Here is a 14,967-nt window from a genome sequence, read left to right on the forward strand (position 1 = left end):
AGAAGAGACAAAAAAAGCACAAACCTTGTCGGAAGGAAGGTTTCACCTGGCATTTACCTCACGGGGAGCGGCAGCCCCGCGGCGACCTGCATCTGCCCCGGGGCACTGCGGCCCGGGCAAGCAGCGCCCGCTCCCCGCTGTGCCGGAGGGGCCGCCAGCCCCCCGGGACGCCCGGCTGCCCCCCCCCGCCCGGCTTGTGCCCCCGCCGAAATCCCGCCTGCCTCGGCCCTGCCTCCCCGCTCCGTGCGGTGCCCGGCGGGGCGGGCGGCGGGGCCGGGGTCGGGGCGCACCGGGAGGGGGTCCGGGCGCACCGGGATGGGGTCCGGCTGCACCGGGAGGGGGTCCGGGCGCACCGGGAGGGGGTCCGGGCGCACCGGGAGGGGGTCCGGCTGCACCGGGAGGGGGTCCGGGCGCACCGGGAGGGGGTCCGGGCGCACCGGGATGGGGTCCGGCTGCACCGGGAGGGGGTCCGGCTGCACCGGGAGGGGGTCCGGGCGCACCGGGAGGGGGTCCGGGCGCACCGGGATGGGGTCCGGCTGCACCGGGAGGGGGTCCGGCTGCACCGGGTGGGGGTCCGGGCGCACCGGGAGGGGGTCCGGGCGCACCGGGAGGGGGTCCGGCTGCACCGGGTGGGGGTCCGGGCGCACCCGGAGGGGGTCCGGGCGCACCGGGATGGGGTCCGGCTGCACCGGGATGGGGTCCGGGCGCACCGGGAGGGGGTCCGGCTGCACCGGGAGGGGGTCCGGGCGCACCGGGAGGGGGTCGGGGAGCACCGGGAGGGGGTCCGGGCGCACCGGGAGGGGGTCGGGGCGCACCGGGAGGGGGTCCGGCTGCACCGGGAAAGGGTCCGGGCGCCTCTCCCTCCTCCCCCCCCACCGGGGCTGTCGGTATTTGCAGAAGGAGGCGGGGGCGAACTGAGCCCTGCGGGGGGGGAGCAAGCCGGCGTCCCCCCGGGATCACCGGGGAGGGTTAATCTGTGGGTCTGGGAGGAGAAAGCGGAGGCCGGGCTGGGGAGGGGGCAGGATAAGAGGAAAAGGGGCAGAGCGGCTCGGTGAGGTCGCACACCGCCAGGCTCCGCAGCCGCGGCAGTGCCTTCCCGCGGCCCCCCCGCCAGCGGCGGACACCGGAGGGGTGCTGTGGGTGGGTCCTCCCTTCCCGTCCCAATCTTCTCCTCCCGCTTCCCCCGCCGCGGGGGAGACGAGGCTGGAGGGGAAAGAAAGCGCTCCCCAGGGCTAGGCAGCAGCCCGCCGGGGCGGAGGGAGGCGGCGGGGGTCCGGCGGAGCCCCCCGGCAGTGCCTGCGGGGCGGGAGGGCGCCGGGAGGGGAGAGGCTGGGGAGCATCTCCGAGCCGGGGCTGACTCTCCAGGAGCGAGGGAGGGACGGAGAGAGAGAGGGAGAAACTACCGCCTCTCTGCTCTACTCCCATCCCCAAATTTCAAGGGGTGGGGTGGGGAGAAGGGGAATAGAGGACCTAAGCCGGGACCTCCCAGCGGGAGCGATTGAAAAGGAGCCAAAGCAGGCGTCGGGGAGGGGGAAGCGACATCCCGAGGAAAGTCCCCCTCCTCCGCTCGCCGGAGCCGCTCCGCGCCCGCCGCCCTCTCAGGATGTGGGTGCCGCTGCTGCTGCTGCTGCCGGAGCTGCTCCCCGCCGTGCCGGCCCAGAAGCTCTCCGCCCTCACGGTAAGGACCCCCGGGGCGCACCTGAGCGGGCCGGGGCGCCCGCACCCCGCACCCCGCCGCAGCCGGGCAGGGGGCTGCTCCCCGCCTCGGGCGCGGGGTGGAGCGGGCGGCCGGGGCGCGGGGCTCCGGCGCCGCCGCCCCTCCGCGGTCCCGCGGGTCCAGCCCGGCCCGGGGCAGCCGGGTGGGAGTTTTACTGTGGGCTCTCGGAGCGGCGCTGATGCCCCCGGGTGCCGCTTTTATTTCCCCGAAGGGGAATAATGCTGCAGTGAGGTCTGCTTTTGGACCGCCTTGGGTTGACCGATTTTCCTTTAGTTTTAATTATAAAGCGGCGTGAAACGAGCCTCTCTGGCTATTCCGGGCTCCGCGGTGCTAAACATGGAACTCTGCGTAGGGATGGGTGAGCCAATTCATTAGGCTTGCTAAATAAGCCATAACCACTTCTCTAGCCAAGACCTGAGGTTTGCAGCTAATAGCTCAGTTCAGTCTTCTTGTAGAGCTTGCAGTGTTTGCAAAGCTATAATTAATGCAATCTGTAGAAATAAAAACATTTTCCTTAAATGTGTTTTTAAACAAGTGCTTGAGTAAACATAACGGGCAGCAGTACCCCTTTCAAGCTGTTTTTAAGTGTTTTGGTGAGGGCTGTGCCCTTTAGAGTTTATTATGCTAAAGTTACAGGCAGCTGCAAAGTGAAATAGACCCTATTTTTGTCTCAGTCTTTCAGAAAATTTCTGCAAAATACTGAGAGCCGGCGGTTTTCCTTTCTTTTTCTTTCCTGTTTTTTTTTTTTTTTCCTTTTTGAGTAGGGGGGGATAGGGACAGCTCAAGGAGAAACGGCGGTGGGGGATGGCTGAGCTGTTCATACCTGAAATTCTTCAGAAAATGTTTTGCCTTCTCGTCTACTTTTTTTTGGAAATGATTTGTAGATTAGAAGCTGCTAATTGAAAACGTTAAAGGAATGAGTTTCCTCCATGAATTTTGCAGTGTGTGGCATTTGAAAGTGTGGGGCAGATGAAGTCAAGTGATTCTTATCTTTTACTTTTTAAGAACCTCATCTGAAGCACCCTTGCGCTATCAGGTGATAGGGACTGTTCTAGTTAACAGCTTAACATTGCGATTTAATTCCAAGTTCACTTTCACACACGTGTAAGCAAAATTTACAAGACATTACATGTTATATTCGTTCTTCTGTACATAAAAAAGTTCCAAACATTAGCATGGAACTAAACTGGAAATGCTACAGAAACTTAATTTGGCCCAATTGTAAAGCGAGAGCGATTGTGACCGTTATATCATCTTTAAACGATGCGTGGCTCAAGTGATGCCAGAACCTGTTACTAGATGGATATAGCTCACTGCTGAATGTAACTGTCATTCAGTGAGCGGCTGCCTGCCTCACAAAAGGGAAGAAAAATCTGGCCAAGGGCATCGGGCAAACTCTTTAAAAATTAAATGCCACAGACTCACGCAGATGTATTTGACCTCACCGTTAGGTGAGAGATATCCTGAAGCCCCTCTGTTCCCCCCTTCCCCCATGCAGAGCGTGTATTGTTCACGTCTCTACCTTATAGCAGCGTGCATCTTTATGAACCATGACCAGAAAGAAAAGTCAGTCCTGGTGGAATCCCCACCCTCTGCTACCAAAAAGGTAACGGCTTTGGAGGCTTTGAGCTTTGGGACTGAATTAAACGTGAACGTTTTGGTAGGGGTAGCAAGCCTTGTTGGTAGGGGACTGCAGGTAGTCAGCCCATGCTAGTGCTGGCGCTGCCTGTGGTCTTCTTGCAGGGATGGCTGGCCCGTATGAATATTAGCCTACCTTAGAAATCCTTCCCTAAAACGGGTAACGAACAGTCAGGCACCCGTATGAAGAAAACAACACACACACACTTCTGCACACACACTTTTTACATCTTCCCACAAGGCTAAACTTTGAACGAGGCAGGTTTATTTCTACTATTTGTGTACTTCCCTATTTAAACAATAAAAAAAAAAGCAATGCTATTACAGCAACAAATACCACAGCACTAAATCAGTCTTTACTCCTGCAGTCATTTTGCTTATAGCTCACAGACTGTATAACCCCTTCCCACATGTACCTTTCTCAAATATTCATGGATAGTATCTGCATAATTATAAGGAAAACCAAACCCAGGCTGTGTAGAAAAGCCAAAAAAATATGACTTTTTTTTTTACCTGCTGTACCATCGTGTGATGACAGAGAACTACCGTTCTTTCCTGCATATCAGAGGAAGGTTTTCTTTTTGTCTGTGGTTGGAAGAATAGCAAAGGCCAACATTTTCATAAATAGGCAGCGGCCATGGGGCCAGAGCATGTTTCACTGTGGACCTGAGTGTCATGAGAGCTGCGGGGTGATCACAGGGAGAGCGGGCACATCCCCGATGGAATCATGCTGCCATGGGTATATGGAGCTTGCCAGGCGGTGGTAGTATCAGGGGCACCGTCTCCTTAAGTGCAGTGGTAAATCTGCCATGAGATGAACCTCAGCAACCTCGTAATAATAAAATTGAAGTTTCCTCTAGCAAAAGCAACTCTAAAGTTAAGCTCGTTTTTCAGAAGATGCCTACATGGATGAGAGGTTTTTTCCTTGCCTGGGTCTTGAACAGCTCTGGGTTCTAAGCCACAAACTGCGTGGTGGCTGGGCAGGGAAGGGTGTATCAGCATCTGCCTTTATGTTTTCCCTCTGTCTAAACAGATGTCTGGGCTGTTTTAACTCCGTGCCCTTGCTAGCTCCAGAAGCAGAGCAAGTTATGACTTCCAGAGAAGACTTCCCTTAGTTTACAGGGCTGTATTCCCATTTAATTAGGAATAAGATTTTTGCATTAGATTTCCCTTGAGCAGAAAACCCCACAACAACCACCTGTGCCTATAGTTCAGGTGATACGGGATTTTCAGGTGTTGGAAGCTTTGCAATAGTCCAATAGCAAGAAATTACAGAGTTTGCACACAAATAACACCTCCAAGAGATTTCTGATTGCCGAACAGTCTTATGTGACCGCAGGTCTGCAGGGACTGATGAGCATATGGCTTCCTACAGCCTCGATAATAGCCGCCAGGACAGTTTCTGGCAGGCAGATGCATCAGAGTAGTCAGCAGGTAGTCGAGATGCATCAGGCAGTCTAGAGTCAGGTCTCCTGGTCCTCATGGCTATATCTACAGTGAGCATATGAGTGTTGCAACACGTCCCTCTGTGCCCAAACCGTGGAGCCAGCCAGAACTCACCTGGCTCCCTGTCTGTGTGCCAGTGTAGAGGAGGAACGTGAGGGGTGGGCTGATGCACACCTGGCTATTTACTGGGGAGCCAGGATGCGCACCAGGGTCCAAGAGTTTCAAAGCTGTTGTGGGTTCACTGGGTTAGAGGTAGCGCAAAGCTACTTTGAGTTGGTACCAGTCCTGGGCTCTTGTCATCAAAGACTCCTCCTTGCTGGAGTTGCTCCCGGACTCTTGTCTCCTGAGTAGGAGCGTATTGCGATAACAGACAAAGTGAGGGGAAACATAATATTCCAGTCCTGAATTGCTAACTGAGCCACAGGGATGCATGGGGGAGGAGAGCATTATTTAGTATTATATTTATTGTTATTTCAAATAAACAAACATTGGCAGCAGAACAATGGCTTTCATTCTGGGAAGGTAGGCTGCGAGCTGTCTCATAAGAAACCATGAGATCTGGAGGGACTGTAGCCAATTTGGCTGCTCCTGGTTTTCCCTCCCCTTGTGTCAAATACTAACGTAAAACATTCTTACATTCCAGAAAATATCTTAAGTAGCCTTGTCCTTTCACCTTGTTTATGGAAAGGCAGGTAATAGTCTGCAATTCTTGTAACACGCTGTTGGAATGTTTTTGTAACGCTGTATTTTTGTTCTGCTCTATGAGATGCACCCGTTCTTGCTGGAGGTATGAAATGGATGAGAGCTGCGCTTTACTGGCGTGTTGTATTAGGGGAATAGCCCTATCTTGAGCATGTAGGTACTTTTGTTTTGAAACACAAAATAAAGCTCATTTAGAATAAATGAATAAAGCTCATTTTGTTCCTTGAGTGAGTAAGTTTAGGATCACCGCGCTTACCACTGCGCTTACCTTGGCATTATTTACGCTGTATTTTTGGAACCATCAGCCGAGCTTTTATCTCAGTTGCGGTGTTGTGCGCGCGCGCATGTACTTGTACAAACAATAGGACACAAGTGTTTCTTATTTTAAAATCTTGATGACTTATAACATACCACAAACTATTTAATTTTATTCTTTCAAAGCCTTGCTGAACCACATGTCCTTCTCAATACAATATTGATCTTAGAACTTACAAAGGAAGAAAGTTTGCTTGAAATCACTTCTTGAAATGAACACCTCGGCCTGTTAAAAGTTCCTTTCATCAGAGGCTGAGCATTTCAGGGAACGATTGTTTTCTTTTTCTCCCTTGGCACATGCTTTTTGAGTATTCAATAGCATTTAATACGCTGGATAGCTTCCACAACACTCACCAATATAAGATGGACCACTAAGGTAGTTCAGTAAAGGGAAGCTAAACACAATCAAAGCTTTCCAAGTTAAGGACCCATTTGGATGGCGCCTGCAAACCCAAACATTTGGAAAAGTTACTCTAATTGTGACTCAAAAAACCAAGACCATAAATAAAACCGTAAGTGACTCCAGATCCTAACAGCATTGTTACTGCAAATGGGCATTGGTACAACCAAGGGTACATCAGCTCTGAAAATAAAGCACTTCCAACAATGCTTCCTTGCAATAAACTCTCAAGACACTTCTCACTCAGGAAACAAAACCAAAACCTACGAGGGTTATTACTGAAATAGTCAGCAAAACTTTTGATCAGGGGTTAGAAGTAATTTTTCTGCATGCAGCCAACACAAACTGTACCTTATAATGTGAAAGACGTAGCGGAGGTGCAGGTTGACCGCACACCCATAAGGTTTTAAAGCTAGAAGTGAAGGGTAGAAGTGAGTGTGGGTGGGGAGGGAAGAGCAGGCTAGGGGAAACAAAAGGAAGTAGATCACGCGTATTTTGGCCAGTTGCCATGCTTTCGTCCGTCCCCTGTTGCCCACTGAGTATCTCGAGGAACAGCCGTGTGTATTCCTTGACAGTTGGCAAACCTCGGGGTTTGGTTCATGTTGAGAAGCCTCCAAAGGTTTAGCTGCTATCCAAACCCTATCTGAACCGTGTTGGTTTGGAAATCAGGCTACGAAGCTTTTCAAGGTCTGGCTCGCTCCGGACTTTGCTAGTGTTTCCATTTCTTCAGCCAGACCAGCCTTACCACAGGCGCAGCCATTTTCACGGTATTTTGGTACTTCCATTTCCTGGGACCAGGAAGGGCAGAGGCGCCTGAAAATTAAAAACTGAGTAAGAAAGAGTGGGGATCAAAGACCTATTTTTGAACGGCAAATGAAGGTCTGAGTTTGGTTCAGGAGTGGCAAATACTGAGTGCATAGTGAACAGGTTCGTGTGTCCTTGGGGAGGCTGCAGAGTGAATGGCGGTTACATTTTGCAAAGGACTCGGGGATTTCCAACTATTTTGTGTTTTCTTTAGGATCCAAACCCAAATGCTTCTTAATTTTCTGGTTGATTCAATACCGTGTTTTGAGGTAGATTTCTAGAAAGTTCAGATGAAAGATTTGCAGTGAAGGTCATTTCACAGTGAAAAGCTGGAGTGCTTTCTTCAGGAAGAATTTAGTCCAAATAGTTTTTGACTCTGTGGATATTGCCCTCCCCTCCTCTGCCCCTCTACGGTCTTCTACAAGAAAATTCTGGTGATGCCAATCATTTTGGTCGCAATGGCCCCGTGCCCTCTCATGGGATACGCTGCTGTTGACATTTCTCTATACACTTCTGGCTATTAATTGATAATCACTGCCTTCATAGTTATCTACAGTGGTGGATAAAACTCTCTCCAGTGCAACACTGGCCGTGAGCCTGAAAAGAGGAAATGCTTCAGGAAAAAAACTTAATGTTTACAAGACGCTGATGTTACGCAGAATAATTTGTGCCCGAGGAAAAGGAGCCATAACTTCAGATGTAGCGAGAAGTTGGCCATAAGCAATGCCAAGTAATTCTCTTCAGGAGAAGAACTGAGCAGAGGAGAGCAGGTATAGCATAAGTAACTGCAGTTTTTCCTGCACTTTTTTGATCTTTGCCTAATTTCCCCATCTACGTAGGGTATTGGTCTGAGTTACAGCCGTTGGTGCAGTGCAGTGGTGTGCACGGGCTACAAGGGTACACACTTTGGTTGCGGGGAGGGGGAGGCTACCCAAAAGCATATGGACTGGTATTTAGATTGGTGTGGTAACGCTTAGTATCAGGCGGTTTCTTAATATGACTTTACCAAATTCTGAGTGGTCCTCAAAGAAGGAAAGTTAATGTAGCGTCACGTCTTACCACAGAACCTGTGACGTAAGCTTGCATGGAGTCAGGCCCCCAGACTGAATTTTTAGCCAGTCCTTGCAGAAGAAATTGCCTTGATGAGTTAGTAACTGCCCTTCGGTGATTTTTCTTTCCCCCTTTCTAATTTATTAGCTTTTAAAAATGACTGCTAAGTATTTCATCAGCTGCTGAAAGCCCAGGCTAATAGAGAATACATCCTAGAATTCTTGTCGGGACGGAAAGAGAAAACGTTTCCTGAAGGTGATGCTTTCCAGCTCGCTCCCTGGCTTGCTCAGCATGCCGCTAGAACGATCGCTCAAGAATGTTTGCTTCATACCTATGCAAAACCTAGCTTTTTTCTTCATTTACTTTAGGCTGCTTGTTCTGTCATCTTCTGAGTCACTGAGTAAAGATCTTTTTTTTTTTCTTTTGCGTTACCTTCAATTTGTTCTGAGGATGTGACAGTGTACTTCTCTGTCTCTTAGGTGTTCGTTTTTAAACTGTATACAAATTAGCTGTCAAACCTATGCTATAAATCTTTGACTCTCTGTCCTAGAGCACCTAAAGAGTACTTAGATGAAAACAAAGAAAAATACTGTTGCTCTGGAATGCTTGCTTTTTATTTAACCCATAGCTGAATGGGGTATTTTACAGATTTTTAGGATACAATTGCTGCAGTAAAGTGCTCACAGTCTTTTGTTCAGGCTAGATTTGTCATACATTTATCAGTATTCTCACCTTTGTTCAGTATTAAAGCAAGATACTGTCAGTGAATAAGCTGGTAAATGCTCAGGAGAGGTCTTTACAATTTTTTTTAAAAATGAAAATAATGTCAAAGAATCATTTTAATGGTAAACAGCCTGGACTCACTATGACCTGTAGAGCAAGCTGCCGCACAGAGAAAACCTGCAGACTGCGGGCACGCGTGGCTGCCAGGGAGGGAAGGCAATGACTCCGTTTCATTATCTTTCTCCTGCTCTTATCTGGAGTAAAGCGGAGGAGTGGTGGAGTTTAGTCTGAGTAGAGCTCTGCCGTTGAGCCTCCTTGCTGCTTTGAAGGAGGGAGAGAAGGGAGGGTGACATTTTGGTGGACACACAAACCATTTAACTGTATTTTAACCTTACCTTGACTACATGAATAGAAATGCTGTTAAACCAGACTCGCGTCCTAAAGTGCCACAGAGCACAAAGTGTGTGATCTGCCTGGGACCTAGGTCATGCAGTCTAGAGCACTGATTCCCAAATCTTTTCCTCTGTTAGATACTACTCTTGGCAGTGACACCTTTCTGCTAATGGTAGAGCTTGGGGTCTGGGACCCCTTTTTGGAGGCTACAAGGTGGAAATACAGCATTGGCAGCGTATCAGAAGGGTGGTGATATCAGAACGTGAGAACCTCTTCCCAGTGAAGCCGGTACGTGTGTGCCATGCTGGCTGCAGTGCGCTTGCCTTCATCCTGACTTACCATGGCCATCCAAGCACAGTGGATTCCTATTTGGGACCAAGAGGTGAACCTAATGGTCTTAAAAGGAGAGTTGCCGCCAGAGGCAGGTGTCGTAAGGACACACTGAACACGGCTCTGGTTCAGTTGCCTCAGTTAATGTATTTGTCCTCATGGCCATCTGTGTAGGTGAAGAATTATTTAATCACAGTGTTTTAATCAGTTCTCATTCACTTTAGCATCCGTATTGATGCAGCCAAAGGGGTGCTGGTGAAGCTGACCCAGGCTCTGCGAGGTTATATTTGTTGCGTGCTGCAGTCACCCTGTGCCTCCTTTTTATGCCAGTAGGGCTGTATTGCACTGGTCAAGGCCAGAGGGTAGTCATCACGTGGACTGATGTGCCTGTTAGAGTGAAAAATCAACGTAGCGAATGTCGCTTTTTCAATTCAAGATTTCTGTCAGATCAGTGATATCGAATAAGGGAAACCTGGTCCCAGGTTTGCTGTGCTGTAGCAGGGGATAGTACAAATTCTAAAGACACCTTTGTCTCCACAAGAGGGTACAGAAATGGAAAAGACTGGCACGGAAGAAGCTAAAGAAAACTGCCTTGACTGTATGTTTATTTGTTTAGTAAATTGTCTCTGGTCTGTAGGATGGCTTACTTTCGGGAGGCAGCCATCAAAGACTTCAGAGACGTAAGATAAAAAGCAGAGAGGAGGGCTGTACAGATTTTCCTCCGTTTCTCCTCCCGTCCATTCCGCTGCAAATACGTACACAGCACCCCCGGGGGCAGGGAAGTCACCGTCTTCTTCTGTGACCCTTCAGGGCTCCACCACGGGAGGGAGCGCATTGCAGCGCCGCCTGCTCGCACCCCTCTGCCAAGGGCTGGGGCAGGGGCGTCCCTGGTTCCTCTGCCCGGATGGGTCAGTCTGGAGGGGAGGAGGGCGAAAACAGGCGACCTTCGTTTTTCAGCACTTGCCGCACAGTTGTCCTTCAGACAGGCCCTCAAATGGGAAAAATCTCAGCAGAGACTATTGAAAGGCAGGATGCAGTTCTGTAAGAAGCAAGTGTCCTTGATGACATGGCTTGCCTTGATGCTCTTTAATCATTAGCATGGTGAGAGCTCAGAGCAGGCTGGTGCGAGCAAGAGGGAAAATATGGCCTAACACATGAGCTGCTCTTGACTGTGGGGCACCAGGAGGGGCTCAGCCTGCAGAAAGCGTGTGGCCTGTTCGTTTCATTGCATGTACCCATACTGTTTCTTTTTGCAGCATTTATTACATGAATTCTGGTGAGCAAGACAAAACAATGTGGACAACTTATTTCCCACACTGTATTTAATGGGATTATGTTTCAGCCTGCGTCCTCCTGGGAAGGCAGTTTTCAAGCACGTCAGATTTTTGATGGATTTCAGCCTAGGTGGATTTAGTTGCAAATCTGAACTTTGCACAGGAGGTTTTATCTTCCCATCTCGTTTCCTCCTTGAAAGGTTCCATAAATTGCATTTCTGAGAGAAAGGGAAAGATTTTTTGAAAGAAGTGTTCATTTGGTAAATTGCTCTTCTGCTTAAGTTTCCCCTTTCCAGGTGCTGAATGACTCCCAGAGCAAAAGTTCTGTCATTGCTTGGTGATGGACTCCCATTAGTTCGCAATAAAATTACGAGGCAGTATTCATGCGCTGATAATTGATCCCTTTCTGAAGGAAAAATGGCAGAAAGCAGAACTCAAATGTCTGTTTGTCTGCACCTAGCGCAGTAATTTTTTCCAGTGCAAAATGGGTATACAGCGCCGCTTTTCTGAAATGTCAGTATTTTATGTTCACTAGACGCAAGACCAGGAGAGATGCTAGGCAAGGAGATACTCAGAGTATTCCCTACCAGATGGCAAAGCCAGATCTGCCACCAGGATGAAATGGCTTGAATATTGCTGATGGAGATTGCTTTATGCGTCTGGGTGGCTGGTGACAAACCCGCAGAAGCGCAGCGCTGCTGGTTTGATAGAGCAACTGGGGAGATAATCAGAGGTTAACAATACACGTGGCATTGAGGTAAAACCAAAGAAAAGCGCTAGCAGAAACCCTGCTTGTAGGAGCGAGCCCAGAGGAGCTCAAAGCCTCTCTGACTCATGGTTTTGACTGGGCTGTCTCTGGCCTCTGAAGATTTTGCTCCAACCTTCTCCTTCCCCATGCGGTTGACCTACCTAGTACATCTTCTTCCCCGGTGTTCGCATGCCTTGCCTATTTACAGCCTGTATGCTCTTTGGGTTTGTGCCATGTTTTGGCAGAACAGCCTCATTCTCGGTTGGCCCTCTTGGTCTGCCACCGTTATCAAGTTCAGTAAGAGCTAAAACTCGAATGACACCTGCTTACAGACAAGGCTGAACCCAAATAATGGAGGGTGTACAAATAGTGGTGTTAATCAGGCAGTGGTGGCCACAGCCTGGTTGCTTACATCCTCTGTGTAGGATCCAAGCTGGCTCCTTTGTATTGACTCCCCTGGGGTTTTTTTTTTGAACTCAGCCTACCTTTTGTAAAGAATGGGAGCAGTCAGTTCAGCACCACAGGAGGAGATGGGCAAAAGGGTCTGTTCCCTGGTCTTGTCATGCTGCTGGCCAAAGGGGATCTGCACAGTGCAGCGGGCCAAGTGTCATCTGCTTGGTATTTCCTGACTTGTGAGAGCTTAGAGTTTCAACCTTATCATTGCCCTAAAGCTGGAGTTCTCAGGCTGTGGAATGTGTTTGCTTTCATGGAGCAAAACTCTTCCTCCCCTAAAGGAAAAAAAGCCCTCAACCAAAGCAGCTTCATCCTTCCTGCAAAGAATAAATGGAATGTTTGAATGCCTCTTCCTATTTTCGCATGGAGCTGGGAGCTTCTCTAACCACTGCCCTTCCCTCCCTTTTCTTGAGGGAGAGAAGACGATGGGTCTGGGTGCAAGATACTTCCATCCTGTGGATGCAGACCAAAGAGCTGAGAGCTCTCCTTGCTGCTACGTTCACCACCCCTTGAATGTAGTCTCTTTTTCTGTAGCAGCAGCACCAAGGACCCTCTGGGAAACCTGGCCCAAAGGCTCTCTTGACAACCTCAGAGAGGTGTCAAGCATTATCAAGGAGCCCAGATCTTCTCCCTATAGGCTACCTGGGGCTTCCGAATGTTATCCATCAGCTGCAATAAATTGCCTAGAATGCCACCTCCTGTCTTAAGGCTACCCATGGCAGTCACATATGTATACGCAGGGGTGGACTATGTACGTTCCCATGCAATGCTTTTCTTCCTTTTGTTTTCCAAAGATGATTGGAAAACCCTTATAAGAGCCAAAAGTTCCCTTGAGGTTAATAACGAATTTCAGATTTATTTCTATTTTCTGATGTTTATGCAATTTAATCTGTCCCCTTAGATCTGAAATTTGTTTGCTTGTTAGCGTGTTTTGGTCTAAGAAAGGGGATGATGCATAGGAGTTTAGTGTTAGTTTTCATTTGGTAAGATTTCTAAGTGTTAGGTTTTGACTGTGTTGGAGATCCTGCAGGGCAGCTGTGTTTGGTACTTGATAAATCTGTGTTATCTAAGACTGACGAGAACTCCATCTCCCTTCAAATCTCAGGTCAGCTCCACTTCAGGAAGTGCCTCAGGCAATAGCTGGTTTTATTTTAGCAGCTTTCTTGACTATCATCCTGAATGACAAGAGAATAAAGAGAGCTTTTACTGCTTGAATTGCTTCTTATGACAGGAGCAATCAAAAAGTTATGCAGTTTCTCTCCTTGACACTAAAAGTAAATTATTTCTTTAGAACTGCTATCCTGCATCTTCTCCACACACCTGGGGGTGAGGAAACTCCAAAGTGAGATTCAATTTACAACCGTGTCAGAAAATCACACTCATTTAACGCAAGTACGAAGCAACCAGAGTGTTCGATGATATTAGGTGGTTTAAATAGGACTAATCACATGTGAAAACTCACTATTTCCACCCGACAGCAGTTAAACCACTGTCAGAGACGCAGTGAAATTCCCTCGAGTTAAACATTGGAAAGAGTGTGCATGATGGATGGAAAAGCTTGAGAGAAATGACAAGTTTATCAAAGCTGAAGGGGGTCACAGTTCATAGTCTACGGCTATTCTGTGGTATGCAGGATGTCTCTCAGGAAGAGCCCCGCAGCTATCTGCTGTCAGCAGCAGCAAAGCAGGTGTGCGAGTGTGTCTGAGAGAGGCAGGAATAGATGCTTCCTCTTTCTCATACCTGATGGTTCTTGTCTGAATGTAGGTCAACACCTTTTAAACCTCTGTGATCATTTTGTTGCGTTCTGATTTTGCTAGAACGCTACCCTTTAGAGGAGTGACATTTAAAAGTTGTTAACAAAGTATAATTGGGGCTGATTATTTAGGTTTGTATCAGTTCTTTGTGGCTGTAAAACGGCCTGCACAGGTCACATCCATGCGTTGTGTCCCACACAGGAGCGGTGGGGTGTGTGCCAGGTGTCTGCAAGGCAGCTCAGATAGCAGAGAAGCACGGGTGAGGGGAAGTGGGGTGGTTTACCCCCCTAGCACACCGTTTGGAGAGGGCAGAAGTGATTCTGCCTCACCATGCTGCAGTCCTTCCCTTCCTGGCCCTCGGGAACATCAGTTTGCTTTTGTACACCCTCATGTCATTTGGAGAGCAGACGTGCCTGAGACAGGCACTCAACAGAAGCTTGGAGCTCTCCGGTCCTGTCCTGTGTCACAGAGAGAGGAGCTGCAGGTGCAGCTGTACGTGGGTGCCAGGGGGGTTGTATGATGGCAATTAAAATATTCCATACTCGTTATAATGGCTGCGGCCAATCTCCTGCGCGTACATCCTCATGAGTCTAGTGGGAGTACGAGCAAGTCAAGGCTGGACGTGTGTTTGTCCTCTTGATTCTGGAGCGAGCTAAACCTTATTTGCTCTCCTGAAAAGCGCATAGAAAAGTAAACTTGTCTGTGGGTCTCCTCTATAAGGGCAGGAACGCGCAGAGGAGCTTGGAGATGATTGCAATATCCGAAACTGATACTGCCAATGAGCCTGTTGGGATGTGAAGCTTCAGAGAGGTGATAAAATCTCTGTCAGTCTGCACGTGTCTGGGTGATCAGGCTGTTCATATCCATGCCCTTGAATAGAAGAGCAACATGTTGTCAGCTTTTTGTACACGTAGGTGGAGGGTGATGAACAGAAGGGTGCCTCTGGGCATATACTGTACAGAGAAATGGCACAAAATCACCTCACCCTGCTCTCTGTTGCAGCCGAGTGGTATTTACTTTCTTGAATCAAGCTTGTCATCGTATTTGTGCTTCTTACATATTGTTGTCAAATGCATATGGCTACAGAACTTAAAGTTCCACAGAAACAGCCACTAAGTTGTGAAATCAAACCTGCTAAAATACTGTCTGCCTTTCACTCTGCATTGCAACTATAGCTCACTGTCTTGCTAAGAGGTTGATAAGCTGGAGCTAAATCCCAC

At 49.0% G+C, this 14,967-nt stretch overlaps 1 protein-coding gene across 7 annotated transcripts in view; it reads left to right on the plus strand.

Moving 5' to 3' along the window:
• The first annotated feature begins 1,033 nt into the window (after nt 1-1,033).
• SMOC2 (SPARC related modular calcium binding 2) overlaps nt 1,034-14,967 on the plus strand; it is a 150,306-nt gene continuing 136,372 nt past the window's right edge. For 3 of the 7 annotated variants that reach the window (XM_064445623.1, XM_064445625.1, XM_064445626.1), the window contains exon 1: nt 1,038-1,678. In XM_064445623.1, coding sequence (XP_064301693.1) covers nt 1,604-1,678 — 75 coding nt within the window. In that variant the 5' untranslated portion in view covers nt 1,038-1,603. Of the gene's footprint in view, nt 1,679-14,967 lie in introns of all 7 variants that reach the window. The other 4 variants (XM_064445620.1, XM_064445622.1, XM_064445619.1 and 1 more) reach the window with 3 other exon arrangements.

The sequence above is a fragment of the Phalacrocorax carbo genome, chromosome 3 (genome assembly GCF_963921805.1).
Source record: "Phalacrocorax carbo chromosome 3, bPhaCar2.1, whole genome shotgun sequence".
Classification (NCBI taxonomy): Eukaryota; Metazoa; Chordata; class Aves; order Suliformes; family Phalacrocoracidae; genus Phalacrocorax; species Phalacrocorax carbo.